Source organism: Carassius gibelio, chromosome A6 (assembly GCF_023724105.1).
Source record: "Carassius gibelio isolate Cgi1373 ecotype wild population from Czech Republic chromosome A6, carGib1.2-hapl.c, whole genome shotgun sequence".
NCBI lineage: Eukaryota > Metazoa > Chordata > Actinopteri > Cypriniformes > Cyprinidae > Carassius > Carassius gibelio.
Window position 1 is genome coordinate 22,863,279 of NC_068376.1, and position 20,295 is coordinate 22,883,573.

General features: G+C 40.6%; 1 protein-coding gene across 1 annotated transcript in view; it reads right to left on the reverse strand.

Annotated features, from left to right (window-relative positions):
* Positions 1–9,505, reverse strand: part of LOC128015735 (sodium channel protein type 8 subunit alpha) — a 48,802-nt gene extending 39,297 nt beyond the window's left edge. Inside the window, exons 1-2 of the mRNA XM_052599817.1 lie at positions 9,364–9,505; positions 3,983–4,320 (exon numbers count right to left, since the gene is read on the reverse strand). Coding sequence (XP_052455777.1) covers positions 3,983–4,264 — 282 coding nt within the window. The 5' untranslated portion in view covers positions 4,265–4,320; positions 9,364–9,505. The remainder of the gene's footprint in view (positions 1–3,982; positions 4,321–9,363) is intronic.
* Between the last annotated feature and the right edge of the window lie 10,790 nt (positions 9,506–20,295).

Here is a 20,295-nt window from a genome sequence, read left to right on the forward strand (position 1 = left end):
ATGTAATTTCTAAATCACGCCCATTAAAACACAGCTAGGGATATATTTACGCGACTGGAGCTAAGACAACTGCAGTAAGCTCTGGCAAAGAGATGGACCTCTTACAGGAACTCAGACTGTAATACTAACGCTAATGCTAACCACTAACACTGCGATCCATCAGATGCAGAAGTGCTGACTCCAGATAGTGTGTGTGGGACAGGGAAAAGCGAGAGGGAGGGGGAGGGAAGGAAGGAAGGAAGGAAGGAAGGAAGGAAAGATGGGTCAAAAGCCCTGCAAAGCTCCTTTGATCCTGCATAATGTAAGAAAAAAAGAGACAGAGAATCTTCATCCACATACTCATCACGGAAACCACATCAATCCAAGGTACACACACATACAGACTTCATGTCAAAGAAGTAAAATTGTGTTTGTACATATCTTCTTATCCTTTTTTTCTTATCCACTTGGTAAACAGTCTTTCTTTCTTGTTTTTTTAGAATGAACCTCATTATGTTTTTATTGTTGTTGATATTATTTGTTTCAGAGATTTTTAATGGAGAACAAGACAAAATACTGATTAAGACAATATTTCTTCAGCCCTGTGGCATCACACACATTGAATAATGTGCACAAAACACCACTCCAGTTACACACACACACAAGGAAACACCACAGAGACGAGCGGATGAGAATCTTCCTGAAATCTAATTAGGTTAAAAATAGACAGCTGTCTGAAGGAGGACAAAATGAGCACCTTTACCTCAGAGTGTCCCTATGTCTCGATTTCTCCTCCACTATCTCTTTTTTCACTGTATTTTTCTGTGTCTGTCTGTTAATTTCATCATGTCAAACACTACAACATGCTTAACAAAATCATAAATTAAAAGACAGCGTATGTCGGAACGAAAATGCTGCGTCTTCCGTCTGAAGACAGCTGTCCTTCTGAGGCACAAAATCACAAAGACTGTCACACTAGCAAAAGCTGTGAACCGCCCAGAAGGCTCCATGTGTTACTGAATACTGAGCACTGGTTTCCCCAGAGTCTCTCTCACACACACAGACACACACACTGCGACAGACTGTGGACTTCCTCCGCTGGCGGGAGCTCCCACTCTCACAATGCTGCACTCAATGCTAATGACATAGCTGCAGCTCTCAGTATCCTGGCCTAAAAATCGTCCTAATCTTCTCTAAAACTTCATATTAACGAGCATCTTGTTTATCACTATGCTAAAATGAGCGTGACAAGTACAAGTGTCTAACAGTCAAGCAACACACATGCAAGCACAAAACCTCAACCGTCCCATCCGAATAATCCATGATCATAACAAATAGTTTCAACTGTGACTTCGACCCTTTGTCCTTGTGTCTATAAAAGGTAAGCATTTTGCAGAGAGTGAATATGAGCGAAACATGCTACAAAAACATTGAGTTAAATGGTCATGTACATGTGATCAAAGCTTTATGTCAACACCTGCACACACACAATGCAGACTATTGGGCTTTCCTTCTGACAGCATAAGTGATATGCTGCAAAGCTACTGAAAATTTCATCATCTACAGAGAAGAGAGCCAGAGAGACATGAAGATGTGGACAAGAGCTGAGGGAACTGGTGCGGGGGTGGGGGAGGAGGATGAGGAAGGGAAGGAGAAGGGAGGGGGGTCAAAAGTGGAAAAACTGGATATAATGTAGCATCACTGTTGCACTTAAGTCCAAGTACATCCGGTCTACTCGACGTCACTGAATGCACTTACCGTAAGGCCTCAAGCGGCCAACACCCATCCAACCACTAACCAACACTTCTCAGTCTTCATTTACAATTTTCAAGATGCATCTTTCTGTCTGTCTATCCATCTTTTTGAGAGCCAATAAAGTTATAATCTGAATGTCTCTTTCACCCCACTACTCAAGGGACCAGTATAACTGCAACTCCGCACTTCTTTCTTATTCACTTTAACCCTTCCCCACAATGCATGAGTATACAGTACCACAGCTGCAGCAGTTATAACAACAAAAAAACACCACTGCCAAGAGGGAGAGGAGAAGGGAGGGCAGAAACGGGGATGATATATGTTGGATGATGCACGCTGGCAGCAATGCACATTATTTCTGGTAATGCGGGGTGGTTATGGTAAAGTGTGCAAAAGATGATAAAAACACAGACAAGACCAATATTCTGTTTCCTCTACTAATTCTCTCTCGAAAATATCTGCTCTACTCCCACTGTAGAACACATGCTACACTGTTCTTGGTTATGTAACACATACCTCTAGTGTACCAACAAGGAGGTGCTGATGTGGGTGCACCGCTCCTTTACCCATACATACACACCAACTACACTGAGGCTGAAGGGCATTTAAAAAGCCACTGAAAAGTTCTTACCAACATACCATAAGGAGAATACACACACACACTTGGAAAATTTTGTTCATTATTTGTAGAGCATTCAAATTAACTGTGCAATATATGAACATATACATTCTGTGTTTGCTATGAGTTTGCTGAGTATATAAACTTGCGTATACTATGCAACACAGCGAATATTGTAATAATCTGAATGCACTTTTGAGACTATTTCACAATCATTTCTTATTTCAAAACTTGTAAGTGTGAGAATTAAAAAAAGAGATGTTGCAGCATTTCTGATTTAAACTTAAGTAGCAAAAACAGCATCAGAGCGGATTAGAGTTTGATTCAGTTGTGTTTTAATCGCCTGTTTGAATTAATTGACAAAAAAAAACAAAGATGGAAAGATTTGTTTGCATCATCCATCAAAAATGTATCATTTTTCATGTATAAGAAAGTTTAAGTAAAAAAAAAAAAAATACTGCCTGTAAATATTATTTATTATTTCATATTTTTTATTTTGTGCATATAAATAAAAGATAATTTCATTTAAGTTAGTTCATAAAAATTGTATGTAAGAAACTAATTATTTCACATTTTGATGCATTTTATTTGCTTTAGACATTTTGAATATCTGATGAAAAAAAACAGTCATCTCATAGCAAATACAAAATATAAAAGTATCTAAAATATTCAAATGCCTAAAAAAAGTAAGATATCATTATTAATCTTTATCAAGCCCTAATTCACCTAATTCTCCACCTCATAGAGCTCCACCATCATCAATAAACAATCAATAAGCAATACCCACTCTGTCCGTTGATGTGGAATAGGAAACATTCAAACAAACAAATCATGTTTGTACACACTAGAATTATGCTTGCCTTAAAATCAGGAGAATATTGTACATTCTGACACTGGAAGATAAGAGTTTACCAAACCGATTACTTCAGTATGAACAGTATGAACTATCCAATGCCATTTCAAATAAGGGAAAAATATTCCTTACAAGAAGATATTTTGAAGACTATGGATAACCAAACAGTTGCAGTCCCCATTGACTTCCATAGTATTTTTTCCATACTTTGGAAAATAATGGATCACCTACTCCTTTGGTTACTCACATTCTTAAAAATATATTATTTTCTGTTCAACAAAAGAAAGAAACACATACATGTTTAGGTGAGTAAATGATGACAGAATTTTCATTTTTGGGTGAAGTTTAACTTTAATTTTACATTCATTTTTACCCAAAATCAAGGTGAGAAAATCATTGTATCAAATTGTTAGTTGTCAATGAACTATTTTTGAGAAACCTCAATTTCAACAAACCAGTCTCAACGAATATGTTTACTAACCACATTTTTTTAAATAAATTGTGATTCCTTGTGCTTATTTGTTACTAAATCATCTAATCTGATAATCCATCCAAACATACATATAAGTTTGCAAGTTTGATTATCACCACCACTCATTATCCTCTCCGCACTTTTCTAAACCTTTCCATTGCTCTCTCTTTCCTTCGGTTCTCCCAGATGATGGAGAGTGAAGCATTCAGGACACTTCTTAACTTATCATAGTGAGGAAAACTGTATTCAGCCTGCATGGAGAATGAATTTTATCAGGGATGATATGGGCTCAAAGCTCACTCACTTTCTTGTTCATATAGAAGGGGTCCAAGTCCTCCAGGGGCACAGCCAACATGTTAGAAGGGACGTCCCCGTAAATAAAGGGCACGCTCTTCCCCGCTTCCAAGTCGGTGTTGGGCTGCAGTTTGTTGTCATCATCGTCATCACGGTGACTGCTGTCAGATCTGGGCTTAACGGGCTTCTTCTTTTTCTCCTCAGCGATGCGCTTCTCGATGTTGGCCAAAGATTCTTTGGTGAACCTCTTGAAGCTATCGGGGCCTGGAGGTGCGAGCAGCTGCGCAGCCATATTGTCATCCTGCAGCAGAATCTTCTTTATTTAGAAGCCATTCAGGACAGCCAGCTCTAGGAAAAGGAGGGGAGAGGCAGGAACCCGGACAGATGCAGAAAGGGAACAATAAAGAAAGAAAAAGGACAGAAATTAAAATTCAAAATACATTAAAAAAAGCTAATAATTCCACACAAACGAAACAAACAAAACATTTCTACTTTTTAAGCATATTTGTGTGTGTGTGTGTGTGTGTGTGTGTGTGTGTGTGTAATGTGTGTGTGTGTGTGTGTGTGTTTGCGAATTATCCATTGATTTCAGTGGCCTGTGTTATTGGTTATCCTCTTTTTCTCACTCTTACACTCTCTCTCTCTCTCTCTCTCACTCTCTCACACACACACACACTCATTACGTCCATTAAGAAGTAGATGACCAAGCAGAATAATACCAAATGCACTGCAGCACTGGAGGCTCAAAGACTGTACATTAGAGGGTAAGGTCATAACTGCATTACTGCCCTTATCAACCCTCTGTAATGACCTGGATTATCTAACTAATATTCCAGTCCATGATGTCATCAATCCCATTCCAAAAAAAAAAAAAAAAAAACACATATTAAACATTCAATCAATTCAAACATATTGAATCTGTCTTTTACAGATTTATAACTTAATGTCATTGTTCAGACTGAAACCACCACATCGAATTTGGTGTTTTTGGATTACAGATCACAAACTCTCCACTTTACTCATTTAATACTAAGGTTACACATTAGATACACTATGCTGATTAAACACTTTTCTTTCAATTTTATACAAAATAAAATGGATTATTCTTGCTGTACAATGAGTTCATCTCATCATCTCAGCAAAGGTCCAGCTGTTCAAGAAAGGTAGTCTTAACAAGTTAAAAGTCAACATTGTTGTCGTCATACTTGTCGTTTCACGTTTGTGATGTATTAGGTTTTTACTGGAACTATTTCACCAGCTTTTATTTGATCTTACTTAATTTCTATTGCAAAGATGCATTTTTGTATGTGTGTGCTGACTGTTGGCAATTAATCTCTAGCACAGGATGGAGACAAACCTGTTTCTGACTGAATCTCTTAACCTAAATAATACAGAAAAAACAACAACACATTATGTGTCTCTCAATAAAGATTACATAGGACAGAGAATTCAATACAAATACAATAAAATGAACTGTGCCCCTTTGCCATTTATGTTTAGAGTGACAGACCTGATATATTGACCAGACTGATTAGTCAGCCAATATCTGGCCATTTTGAGATTAACTCTGTCCAAATCCAAAATAGATAAACATATAATAGAAAAAGATTAATTTTGCGTAAAATTTTGTGTAAAATAAATAGACAGACAGACAGACAGATTCACGTAACTGTGAATATTTTCAATCATAATACACATGGATTAATCACACTACAAATAATGTAAAGGCTTAATTAACCCAAGTTTAGCCAGGTTTGTATACATACATATACATATACATATACATATACATATACATATACATATACATATACATATACATATACTGACTTTGGTCTAGCACAAATACCATACAATCTTGCACAACGTAGAATTTACACACTACACTTGATGTAGCTGTTCCATTGCAATTTAACAAGTAACTTCCCCAATAGAGTTTTGTTGGTGAAGAACAATCCTTTTCAAGGAGATTTATCACAAATGTGAAGACAAAAAAAACAACTTTAAATTACATTAGTGCTATTTAGTCACCGTATCCTGTGTTCCAGGTGTGTGTCGCAGAGTTAGTCCCAGTCTAGTCCCTCAGGCTCCACTAAACTGGGCTATTCCTCTTCCAGAATGTCCTTTTACAGGAATTTTCTATCACAGAGCTGACTTGCACTTATGGTCCAGTGATCAATGTAAAACGTATCCTTTTCTAGTACAAAACTAATTAGACAAGCAAAAATAAGAAAAGCACATGTGCACTTTGTAAGCACTTCGTATAAGTGCACATAACCACTGATGACATGATGCCCTCTTCAACTGATTACAGAAGCTGCTTGTTTGTAGACCATCATCCCGAAGAGCTATATGATGTGTTATACAGAAATCACATTCTTTCACAATTACTTTCAAAAACATTAAACCTAACACTAATGATTCTCTTATCATTTGTCTTTTTGCTGGATTGTTTTATGTTGTCTAATGATGAATCCCTGTTCTCTATATCCTTAATGACAGTCTCTTAATTATTTATACACCAAAAACTGATTCAGTTAAGTCAGCACCGGCCAAATCAATAGTGAAGTGCCCACGGTCACATGGCATTGCTCTTTATGATGGGCGACTTTATCACCATTAAAAAAGAAGGCTTCCTGATCGACAGCAGACCTATGGCAAGTCGTTTTAACATTTATTCCTTCAAACTTTTACTAAGTTTTACAGTTTTACTAATAACTATTCATTAGGTAGCAGAACTGCTCAATATGATGGATGACTTTATCACCATTAAAACACCATTAAAAGGCTTCTTGATCTACAGTAGATTTTACAGCAAGTACTTTTAATATTTATTCATGTAATATAGCATTAACTTGCACATTTTAAAGCAATCCAACTATGACTAGTATTCATATTTTTCATTATTCAATATTCATTAGATAAAAATGGTATTTTGTATTACAATAGTAACAAGTACAGTTAATCACTAGCACTTATTCCGAATATAGTAGCATTTGCAATAAGAATTCCAAATATTGCTGGTACATGATCCAGGTTCGCTATTAATTAGGTAACAGAATGTATAGTTCATTCATTAGGTAGTAGAACTTATTAGTTATTCGACTAGAAATAATAAAATTACTACTTATATAATGAATAGTCAATAGCTAAATTGAAAAAGATACTAGTCACTACTGAATCACTTACCCATTATTAAAATTAATTATTAAATTAAGTATTTTAATTGCATCAATAGATAGTTTTAATTAATGTTTATTAAACCAGCTTGCCATAGACATATTAGGCAAAGCAACAAAGTAATTCATTTTTCAAAAATTGACTGTGTAGACAAAAGACATACAGAGTAAAGAGTATGATGTGCGTTTTAAGTTAAACGCTGGCTGTGTCCAACCTCCAAGTCTCCTTCCTGGGATACTGTAGAGATGCCTATCCTCAAGGTGATACATCAGATAGACAGACCCTCACAATATATACACAAAATGACCTTAACAAAACTCCTGCATTTTGTTTCTTATAAACTAGTGTTTTGCCATCGTTGGTTATCGAAAAATAATATGCTGTTACATGGTAGCCTACGTCCTCCAATTCTAGATTGCCCCAAGTTCAAACACTTAAACGTTAAATCCAAAATAAACGATGCCATTCGACGGGTTAGACTTACGTGCCTTCAAGCAATGTCATTGCCTGCTCTCATGTCTGGTAAACTGTACGTTCCTGTACCGTGGCAAAGGTATTCCTTATCAAGCAAGAAGTGAAGTATGCTTTCAGGAAACACAAACAAATCCAGTGTCTTCTAGATGCCGTCAAATGCCGAGTCTGAGCGGCGCTGTCCGTTCAGCACCGCTCAGCGCGAGCTCACGTTTGCCCTTAAGATTTAGAGATTGAGAGGGGTGGGGGTGACGTACAGATGCTTCCTCAAGCCACGATGAAACATCCCGATTGAAGTGACTTTCGCGAATTTGATGCCTTTAACGTAATTATATGGAAAGTGAATGTCTGGCTTCTGGCACTGTACATCGAGGGGAGGGGATCTGCACAGCTGTCACGAGGACGAACCTCGCCGACCTATCCCGTGTGGAGAATAAAGGCCGCAAAATCTGACTATAACTCTCTATTTTATATTTCTCAAAACACATAAACACACTGATAGGCCCTTGTCTTACTACATTTAGCTATCTCACATTCTGCATATGTAATATTTGTTTGGTTACGCCAACAGTAGCATAGGCTACACCTCATTAAGGACACGGTCCACATCATTTGAAAGCAGATATAATTTATAGAGCATCTGAGATGGCAAAAGCATACTTAAATTGATTCATACTTCCTACACTTACTATGCAATTTCTTCTCCTAATAACAAGCTTTGCGCATATGAAGGCGGTGCATGTTATGAAATTTACAGACCAGGATGCCCAAGTTTGTTTGCGGTAATTATGGCATCTGTACGTACGCGCGTGGGCCCCACTCTCTCGACTGAAATACTGCAGTGGAGCTGAGGGGAGCTCGTGCAAAGCCACGAGTCAGCGAATCAATCTGTGAAACATCTCAATATGAACGCCACTGATGTCTCAGACAGTCGTGCCAGCGACGTCTCGGGTTTCTATCCCGCTATGTTTCAAAAGCATTCGTATCTGAACACTTAAGAACATCTGGGACTCTTGACGGCTCCAGTACCACACCCGTGCAGTCAGACCGTCCCCTTTGTGATTTAACCCGCAACCGCGCACACTCTCGGGCACATCATGCCGCTAACGCTTTAGGGAGAAATGAGTGAGAAAACGAGGGTGGTAGTCCCAGTTTTTAACGGCAAAAACGGAAACGCAACCATTCAGTATTCCAGCCCAAAGTAGTATGGCGAGAGAGACTCGAAGGGAGGGGGAATGCAGGCACAAGGGAACTAAAAAAGCTGCCACATTAGTGATTTTGACATGTTACGTTGCAAAACGGTCACAAATGACATCTGAATGTTGAATAATGCGTCTTGCGTCTTCTGTCCGCACAATATTCCCATGCAATAAAGTTTGCGGCGGTCGTACTTGCCTGTCCCATGGTATGCATATGTTCTACATTTCGACACACACACCAATGTTATGTCTCCAGTGCCAGGCCAACACCCTCATTTACCTCAGTCAGACTTTTTTCCCTTTTGCATTGCCTCTGTTTCTCCAATACTATAGCGGTTAGTAGTGTCCTATCGTGTTAATTGGCGTTTTCCTGCGTTTTCTGCAGCAAACCTATCCACATCTGTGAGCAGAAAAGATGCTGAGCGCGAGAGACCGCTCTGCGGCAGATGAGTCCAGATATAAGACACGCTCAAAACAGGCTATAAACACCTGGGGGAAAAAACACAACACTTGCGCTGTAGATAAGAGAAAGCCCACTTACTTTTTCCACATTAAGAGCGATCCATGTAGATCTTGCGTGCCTAAGGATGTTTAAAAGACCCAGGAGAAACTGCGGATGTCGCCATATTGTTGCCGCTATCTTCCTTCCCAGTGCGTACGGCTAGCCTGCATAATTGATGACTCTCAGCAAATTGTAAGGGAGCGTCTGCAAGTACCCTACTTCTGACTTCCGTACTGACCGACAGAACGCTGCAACGCAAGCGAAACAGCGCCAAAAGGAAACATCAATCACAATGATGTGAGTCTAATTATATTTACCACTTCTCAGTAAAATTAATCTAATCTTCTAATTTCCGTTCAAACAATTGTTAAACTGTCTCAGATTTAATTGTTAAAATTGGATCAGGAATGTTTGATGAATAATAATAATAATAATTTGAAATTAAATGTAAATTATATATTTGCAAATTTAGGAAGTTCTTTCAGACCACACAATAAACAATATAAAATAAAATGTTCTGTCATTTATGGTTACAAGCTTCATAATACACCACTGGCTTTTAAATTAAATGGTGACATTTCTATGTTGGCACATACACTGAACAAAATTATAAGCGTAACACTTGTTTTTCATGAGCCCCATTTTTCATGAGCTGAAGTCAAAGATCTAAGACTTTTTCTATGTACACAAAAGGCCTATTTCTCTCAAATATTGTTCACAAATCTGTCTAAATCTGTGTTAGTGAGCACTTCTCCTTTGCCGAGAAAATCCATCCACCTCACATGAGTGGCATATCAAGATGCTGATTAGACAGCATGATTATTGCACAGGTATGCCTTAGGCTGGCCATAATAAAAGGCCACTCTATAATGTGCAGTTTTAATTTATTGGGGGTCCCGGAGGGAGGGGGGGACATGTAAGTATCTGGTGTGACCACCATTTACCTCACGCTGTGCAACACATCTCCTTCGCATAGAGTTGACAAGGTTGTTCATTGTGGTCTTTGGACTGTTGGGCCAATCCTCTTCAATGGCTGTGCGAAGTTGCTGGATATTGGAAGGAACTGGAACACATGGTCATATACGCTGATCCAGAGCATCCCAAACATGCTCAATGGGTGACATGTCCAGTGAATATGCTGACTATGCAAGAACTTGGATGTTTTCAGCTTCCAAGAATCGTGTACAGATCCTTGCATCATGGGGCTGTGCATTATCATGCTGCAACATGAGGGGATGGTCGTGGATGAATGGCACAACAGTGGGCCTCCGGATCTCATTACGATATCTCTGTGCATACAAAATGCCATCAATAAATTGCACCTGTGTTTATTGTCCATAACATACACCTGCCCATACCATAACCCCACTGCCACCATGGGCCACTCAATCCACAATGTTGACATTTGCAAACGGCTCATCCACACAACGCCATACACGCTGCCATCTGCCCTGTACAGTGAAAACCAGTATTTATCCATGAAGAGAACACCTCTTGAATGTGAGCATTTTCCCACTCAAGTCAGTTACGACATCAAACTGCAATCAGGTCGAGACCCCGATGAGGACAACGAGCATGCAGATGAGCTTCCCTGAGATGGTTTCTGACAGTTTGTGCAGAAATGCTTTGGTTATGCTGTTGCAGCAGCTGTCCAGGTGGCTGGTCTCAGACGATCTTGGAGGTGAAGATGCTGGATGTGGAGGTCCTGGGCTGGTGTGGTTACATGTGGTCTGCAGTTGTGAGGCCAGTTGGATGTACCGCCAAATTCTCTGAAATGCCTTTGGAGATGGCTTATGGTAGAGAAATTAACATTCAATTCATGGGGAACAGCTCTGGTGGACATTCCAACATGCCAATTGCACACTACCAAAAAACTTGCGACCTTTGTGGCATTGTGGTGATGATAAAACTGAACACTTTAGAGTGGCCTATTATTGTGGCCAGCCTAAGGCACACCTGTGCAATAATCATGCTGTGTAATCAGCATCTTGAAATGCAACACCTGTGAGGTGGATAGACTATCTTGGCAAAGTAGAAGTGCTCACTTACACAGATTTAGACAGATTTGTGTACAATATTTGAGAGAAATAGGCATTTTATGTACATAGAAAAAGTCTTAGATCTTTGAGTTCAACCCATGAAAAATGGGGCAAAAACAAGTGTTGCGTTTATAAATGTTTTTCCATGTATAAGCCACATTTCAATATCTTCACTATGGTTATCCGTAATAATTCTGTTTTTTTTTTTTTTTTTTAGACTACTGAAAAAGTAGGCCATGTAATATGTAGATGAGTTTGTTTCTTCATCTGAACAGAAGAAATTTTGAATTGCATCACTTAACCAGTCACCTCACCAAAGGATGCTCTGAAGCGAATAAGTGACATCAAAATGAGAGTTCAAACAGCTGATAAAAACATCACAATATCCACAAGTAATTGACACGGCTCCAGTCCATCAGTTAACATCTGGTGAAGCAAAAATACATGTACTTTTGCTTTCTCTAAGTGATTTAATGTAAAAAAAAAAAATTCCATGTCTATTCTGATGAAGAAACAAATTAATCTACATATTGGATGGCCTGAGGGAGAGAAATTTTTCTGCAAATGTTCATTTCTGGGTTAAATATTCCTTTAAAATATCTACATTCAGAGGGCAAATGCAGGATGTGGACAATGTGGGCACAAAATGTGGACATGAGGGCACGAAAAAGTATCTGGCATTTTACAGTAGGTGCAGTGGTTAGTGCAAGATTAGACCGAGGCATTGTTTGTTTTATGGGGTTGGTTCAAGCAGTTTGGTTGTGGGAGCAGGAACTACATGGTCAAATGTTGCAGGCAATAGTTATTCTTCGTCTAATCCTGTTAGAAAGTGAAAGGAAACAACAGCGTTAGACTACCTCCAACTCCCCCTTCTGGGCCACCTGAGTATCTTTTCTAGTCGAAGCCTTGAAGCGTTTGGCCACTGTCCTTGGTGCTGATGAAGCCCCACTTTGTGTGTGAGTCAAATAGGACACAGAGGCACCTTCACATGACACTGTGTGCAGAGCAGAAGAACAAAAGGGAATATTTTTATGTGTTTGCAATGTAAAAGAAATTGGGACTATTGCCTGCAAGTAATGCAAGAGCTTACAGCATCTAAATATATTACTGTAAACTTAATTTCAAGTAAGAAAGCTATAGAGGATCTTATGGATAATTGCATTAAGATAGATTGGGGGCATTAATTTCGGCATTAAGAGAATGTTTTTTTTTTTCAAAGTTATCAAGTCTCAAATGCTCTCTAACATTTAGCAAAAAAAAAAATTTACGAACGTTTTTTATTAGTTATTTAATTGTTAGTACTTGTTTCAGAATGTTCAGCCGACATTTTAAAAGTAATGTTTCCACAATGTTTGCAAGAAAATAAAACGGAATGTTAGGTTATTTGTTAGGTTGCTGTAAATCAGTATTCTTGTAAACTGGAATAAAAAGCAGTGAGTAATCATAAGATTTGTATAGCTAAGGTTGCTTAAGGTATATTACAGTGCGTTCAATAGATTGTATTTAACAACACAGTGATTCTTTCTGTAAAAAAAACTTTCAAAAACCCCATTAATAAGACAGATGGACCCTTTTTTCCACATTTCCGGGTTTCTCAGCAGCGGAAGTCGTCGAATTGGAGACAAATAAATGTTTTTTGTTTGTTTGTTTTATTTTAATGCAACGGTAATGTAATACAAAGTATAGTGTTATAAATGCACATACATTAAAAAATATATATATAAAAATATAGAAAAATTGAGGATTTTACATGCCGATGACGGTTGGCTTTGAAACGCGTCATCAAAGTCTTCCACTTCCACTTCTCGACAGCTGTAATAGTGTATATATATATATTTGAGAGGGGTTCCACATGCATTTCGAATGCAAAGATGTCAGCCAAACAACAGTTGTAGTTTACTCGGAGTCTCACAGCAGACACGCCCCTTCAAACAGAGTATTCAAGCCAGAGGAATCATGTCAGGATATAAAAATGCTTTAACATTAAAAACATTTTAAGAAAATGAAATAATCCATGTCATGTGACTTTTAAAAAGAGTGGCGTTCTTTTGGTCACTTGACCTCAATATTTGGTCGCTCAATATAAAATAAGCTTTTATTAGGTATGAGCCTTTGAACGAGTCACTTCTTATTTGTGTTTGTAACTATTTCTCCAAACTACTATTCATTTATTTGGAGTTATCGTTTAGTGAGGAAAAGAGAAGGATCCAATAATATAATTTATACACGGACGCCATCTTGTGACAGATTAATGCCTGGCTGGAGCATAGGGGCTGGAGCCATAGACAGTAAAAGAATGTGCTGGAGCACATTACGTGCGTTAATGACATTCATTTTGATTAGTCAGTTGCATACCGGGAGGGTTTTTTTTTTTTTTTTTTTTTTTTTGCAAATAAAGGGTACAAATCCCATGTGATAAGCCAAAATACACATAATATACAAAAACACAGAGGTAAACAGAAAATATAATTGTTGATAGTTTTAACAGCCTTTTTGCTGTTTGAGGAGGAAATCTTGTTAATATAATGTTCAACTTCAATGATAAAAAGTAAAAAAAAAAAAAAAAAGTTTTTTAGAGCTGAATTTACATTTATTACATTCATTTTTTCATAATGAAGTACGTTTTTTCTTTACTTTTACTTTTATAAAAACAAAAAATAACAATAAGGCAAAGTTGCAGAGACTATAAAAACATGGACGTAGTGTCCGTGACGTCACTCGTAGACTTCTGGGGCTGGATTCAAGAAACATTTTTGAATTTCTTCTTTACTGCCATTTTCTTCTTATTTTTTTAACTTAAGAAAAAAATAAGAATATTTTGTATTCCCAAAAATTTTTCTTAAGAATATTCATATTTTTTTTTCTCATGATTGACTCTCAGACATTCGAAAATGGGCAAAAAGGCTGGTGAAACGAAGCCCACTTAACCTGTCACTCAAGTGGTCACGCCCTTAATTATGCAGAAATTTAAGGCTTAATATAATTTAAACGGATGAGTTATAAAAAAATTAAACCCCCTCAAAATAATTTTTAGAACCAGGATGTAACATCTCGGTTACGTATGTAACCATGGTTCCCTGAATAGGGAACGAGATGCTGCGGTGACGTCACCACGTATGGGAACACCTTCGGTGTGACGAATGTCTGAAGCCCTATACCATCCCGCCAATCCTATTGGCCAAATAGCGCTTGGCACCACCCTACGCATGCGTACGCATCGTATACCCGGGTGCCGCGCGCCATTTCGCTCAGATTTCATGACTGAAGAAGAAGAATGCTATCAGGTACGGCACGGCCAGGACCGCAGCATCTCGTTCCCTATTCAGGGAACCATGGTTACATACGTAACCGAGATGTTCCCTTTCATAGGTCACTTCGATGCTGCGGTGACGTCACCACGTATGGGAACGCTATACCAAAACGCCTGACGTACCTGATAGCTGGGATCCGAGGAAGTATCTGCTCAGCGGAGAGAACCCGGGAGCCAGGAGCCATCCTCACTATCTATCCTCACTAGATAAAAGTGCTCGGTGAGGACATCCTGCCGCAGCACAGATATCATCCATAAAAGATCCACTGAGAAAAGCTTGAAAAGAAGCCACAGCTCTAGTGGAATGAGCTTTAACTCCTAAGGGCGAAGCGAGTCTGCGCGCCTCATAGGCTAAAGATATTGCCTCCACCAGCCAATGGGACATACGCTGTTTGTAACCGCATGGCCTTACTCTTATGTCCAAACAGACAACAGCTGGTCAGACTCACGCCATGGGGCTGTAAGATACACAAGTCTTTAAAGCTCACAGGGCAAAGACTTAGATCTTCTGACCCCGCCTCAGCAGGGGATAAAGCTTCCAGGACCATTTGCTGAAAGCGAAAGGGATTAGATGCGAACTAGAAACATAATTAGGCCTCGGTCGCAACAACACCTACATAGATCCCGGTGCAAATTCCATGCACGTGGGTGAGACAGAGAGAGCCTGTAAACTGCAACTCTCTTGAGGGAGGATAAAGCCATAAGAAGTGTCTTCAGAGTCAGGATTTTATCCGGAACGGTTTCCAAGGGCTCAACAGATGCCCTGATAACCCTGCAACACAATGGATAAATCCCATGAAGGACTCGCACGGGGCGGAAAAGCCTCAGCCGTCACGCACCCTGTATGAAACGAGAAACCAGTGGATAACGGCCCACTGAGGTACCGTCTATATATTTGTGGTAAGCTGAATAGCTGCCACGTAAACCTTAGAGTGACTGGCGCCACTCTATTCGAAAAACGATCCTGAAGGAACTCCAGTACTGAAGCCACTGGGCAGTAAACTGGATCCACATTACGATTGTACACCAGGTCGTAAACAGTCTTCACTTGAAAGCATATAAGCGTCTCGTAGAAGCTATTCTAGAATTAAGTATAGTCTCGGTAGTTTCAACAGAAAGACCGGGACATACTAACTCACTCTGCTCAGAAGCCACGCCCACAACTTCCACAGATCCGGCCTCGAGTGCCAAATCCTGTCTGAGGGAAAACTCTATGGAGAGCCCGCTAACAGACTGATCAGGTCCGCAAACCACGCCTGCGTGTGCCATCACGGAGCCACCAGCAGCAGCTGTTCCACTCTGTCCAGCCTATTAGGATAATACCGCTGGGATCAAATGAATCAGGGAAAAGCATACAGACTGGTCCTGGGCCAACTGTGAGCTAACGCAGCAAAGCCCAGGAGCGATGGGGAGAAGCATAGTGGCAGAGCCGGCCAAGCCACTAAGCGACCCTTGCAATTGCAAAGGGCCCCGTGGCCAGCAGAGGGCCCCCTTGAGTCACTGCTGTATAGTGGGGGAAAAAAATAAAAACAAACAAACAAAAGTAACTTAAAAAAAAAAAAATGGGCCTACAGGGCTCTTTATCAGGCATCATGATAAGCACAGTTGTTTTTTATTTAGTTCTTTATTTAGACAAGAAACGAAAATAGCTGGTAGAAGAGAAGAAGCAAGAAGATAAAGGTACGTAAACCTGTAGGCTTAATTTTCCGATACCTGTATAGATAATCTGCAGTCTAAAAGTCTTAATTGGGATGCAAACACTTACAGCGCGCTTTTCGGCGCCTCCCGCTTTTTTTCTCGTCATTTTGGGTGACTTGGATCTGAGAGGGTCCGTCTGATTATAATTTCACGAAGTCATCTGAAGCCATTCCATAGCTTAATGTGAGGGGCAGAAGACTATTTACATCATTAAATTAAAGTTTACGGAAACTCGTTTTTCCTCGTCAATCATTCTCCATTCAGTAAGGTTATTCAAACAGCGCGCGCGCCTCTTGCATGGTAAAACTCTCTTCAATATATGATATATTCACATTATAATGCTTGATCTGTAGATAAAAGGCTGTGGATTTGCTTAAGATGACTTTATTTTGTGTATTTGTATTTTATGTTTGTTGCTGTTTTTAAACGACTCGCTACCGTGTGTAGTGATAGATCACGGACACATCACAAGGACTATGAAAAGGCATCAAACGCACACTAACTGGAATTTAAAACTGTGAAGAAACAAATGATCAATAAACTGTTGGACAGATATACATTAGGATTTGTGCGCTCGACATTTCTTCGCTTTGTGCCGTGAACTTTTAAATGCGCACTTGAGCAGCGCAGCGCTGCACACTGTGACTCCATGTTAAAGAAAATAGTCCGCTCCACGTCCATAGCAACGCTCTGTTTATGGCAATGGTGTGTTCTACTTCGCAGCGGTCTGTTATTAAGAAATAACAAACCGCCTTCTACATTGGGATTCAACCAAGCCATGTAATAAATGCTAATAACATAATACTTTTCCTGGTCCACAACACAGTATTCAGTTCTATTTGCTCTATTTCATTTAAATTCTATATAAAGGCTGCTGTTTGTGCCTCTTAAACTCTGGTGTCAATTAAAAATGTTTATTTTATGGTCAGTGAAAATCACTTAATCAGTCTTTTTATTCAGCAAGTTCATCAGTGTGTGTTCGTTGCACTGCACTGCCATTCAGCTCAGTGGTATCATAATTTTCCTGTTAGACATCAAACATGGAACTCAACTCAAGAACTCCAAGGTCTTTTATTGTCATTCTGTACATGTTGCCACATAAGAACGAAATACTTGCTAGGGGCCAGCAGCGTAAAAAAGATAATTAACATACAGCATACATAGAATAATTAAAACATAATTTAATAGACTAAAAAATTTAAAAAATAACAGTAGATATAATATGTACAGTATAGTTACAAGGTAGTCATTAATTTCTGTAGGCCTTACTTAAAACGGTCAAAGGGGCCTCCAACCAATTTTGCTTAGGGCCCCCACAGGTCTAGGGCCGGCTCTGCATAGTGGGCAATGCGTAGGCCATAAGAGATTCATCGTTTGGGGTGTAATCGCCATTCCCCTTGTTCCAGAGACCGTCTGGATATCCGCTCCGAAATTCAAACGTCCGGGGACATGAACAACTCGGATCGACAGAAATTTGTTCTGAGACCAAAGAAGAACATGTCTCGCCAGCCTGCACAGGGGGCGAGAGCGTAATCCTTCCTAATGATTCAGGTATGAGACAAACGCTGTGTTGTCTGATCTGAGCAGCACAAGACGGCCGATCAGCAGATTCGCAAATTACTGGAGAGCCAGAAAACTGCCAGTAATTCCAACCTGTTTATATACCAACTGCGTTGTGCAGCTGTCCACACTCCATGGGCTGGTCGCCCTTGACAAACAGCTCCCCAACCGGTCAAAGACGCATCCGTCGTGACGGTCTCTGGGAAAGCTCAAATCCCCAGCCGAACCCCGGTAGGAGAAATTCGGTTGGCATCCATAGTTTTAATGACATCACACAACTCTGTGTCACCGAAATCGTCCGATGCGGAAGACAACGGGGTGAAATATTTCGTCTTTCCGCCCATTTTTCCACTGAAAAGGGCACAGGCTCTTTAAGTGATTCAGCACAAGAACCCGATGAGAATGTGCTTGAGTCTGCGATTGCGCTAAAACCTGCCAATCGTCTAGTGGTTCACAGACGGACGCCCTGGAGCCGCAACGGGGCCAGAGCTGCATCCATGCATTTTGAGAAGTACAGGGTCACAATCCGCCGTCTCTCTCTTTTTTTTTTTTTTCAAAATAACAGCTGTAAGACCCTGCCTCCATCTGAGAGGGGTGTACGTCTTCTATAGCCCCTCTGCTCAGCAGAGTTGACATCTCCTGTCGCAACACTGCTATAACCATCGGTTTAACACCGTGGAAAGAATTCAGCGGAAAAGAGGCGGGCCTCTTAAAAACTAATTGGTGTATCCGTGACAATTGTGCGTAACACCCATTGAGAAATGCCAGGCAAGCGTTCCACGCGACCCGAAACAATACTAGCGGTCTCAAATTTCCGCTTTCTGCAACGTTGTCATACACATAAATGTCCGTGCACGGAAAGCCTGCGGCATTCGTGCACAGGGGAAGTGTATGCATAAGAGCTATTGCGTCCCGTTGTGTATAATCCTGAAACGTGTCCACGGCAGGAATTAGACCAACGAATTGAACATCGGGCTCTGCCGCTAACTAAAAATGGCGGCTGTGCGAGCCGTCATAAACGGGTCGTCTGTGTAGGACCCTTGAATCGCCCCTCGAAATCTGAAAGCTGGATTGCGCAGAGTGTCTGAGGGATTAGTAATTTATTTATTTATTTTTACGCTTGGCGTTACAGCCCGATCCAATGCTGCTCGAAGCGCTGTTTGCTGCGAGACAGTCAATGTTAGAGTGTTGGATGTGCATTAGCGGTCCAACAGCACTCTATAGTGGAGGGCACAGTCCCTGGCAAACATGAAGGAAAGCGCATGCGTAAACTCGCTGCGTTTTGTTGTGTATAATCCTGAAGCGTATCCACGGCAGGATTTAATTCACCAAGATAAAAATCGGGCCACGTCGCTATTGCGAGAACGTGGCAGCTGTATGAGCAGTCATAAACTGGCCATCTTTGCCAGCCTTTTGTGCCGTCCCTCAAACTCTGAAGGCTGGATTGTGCAAAGTGTCTGAGGGGGGGGGGGGGGGGGGGGGGCGCTCAAATAATAGCTCAATCCAATGATGCTCGAGGTGCCTTTGCTGCGAGACAGTCAATGTTAGAGCGTGGGGACTGCAGTGAGAGGGTTGGATGTGCATTAGCAGTCCGACAGCACTCTCTAGTGGAGGGCACAGACCCTGGCAAATATTGAAGGAAAGTGCATGCGTCAAAATCGCTGCGTTTCGTTGTGTATAATCCTGAAGCGTGTCCACGGCAGGATTTAATCCAACAAGATAAACATAGGGCCACGCCGCTAGCGAGAACGCGGCAGCTGTGTGAGCCGTCATAAACTGGCCATATTCGCCAGTCTCTACGCCGTTCCTCAAACTCTGAAGACTGAATTGTGCAGTGTCTGAGGGGGCGCTCAAATAACAGCCGAAGTGCTTGTGCTGCGAGACAGTCAATGTTAGAGTGTGGGGGTTAAGAACGAGAGGCTCCTAGTAAAGAACCGTAATAAGAGAATAAAATTTGCCGAAATAGACACGACTCGATACGCCTTCGACGAGACTAGGTCGCAGCGGAGTTCGGCGCGATCCGTTCGGCTAGAGAGGTAGTCAAACGGCATCGCTATATAATAGCAGTCTGCCATGTCACTTAATCGTGGCAAAAACCCGCACCGTTCGTGATAAGCGCTGATAAAGGCTGCTTCCAGGACCTCGAAACCTCTTGGTGGAGGTCCGTGAGAAGGGTAGTTTATCCACCGCGCGGATAGCCACATAATAGCACACTGAGGAAGGGGAGGCGCGTTTCTCCTGTCCGCTCGGAGGGAGAGAACCGCATATGAGAACCGCTTATGCCGGCCAGAGCCTACTCTGAGTTTGAAGCTGCGGTTAGACAACATAGTATAAAAGCAAAACTGCTCTGATTAACGCGCTCGA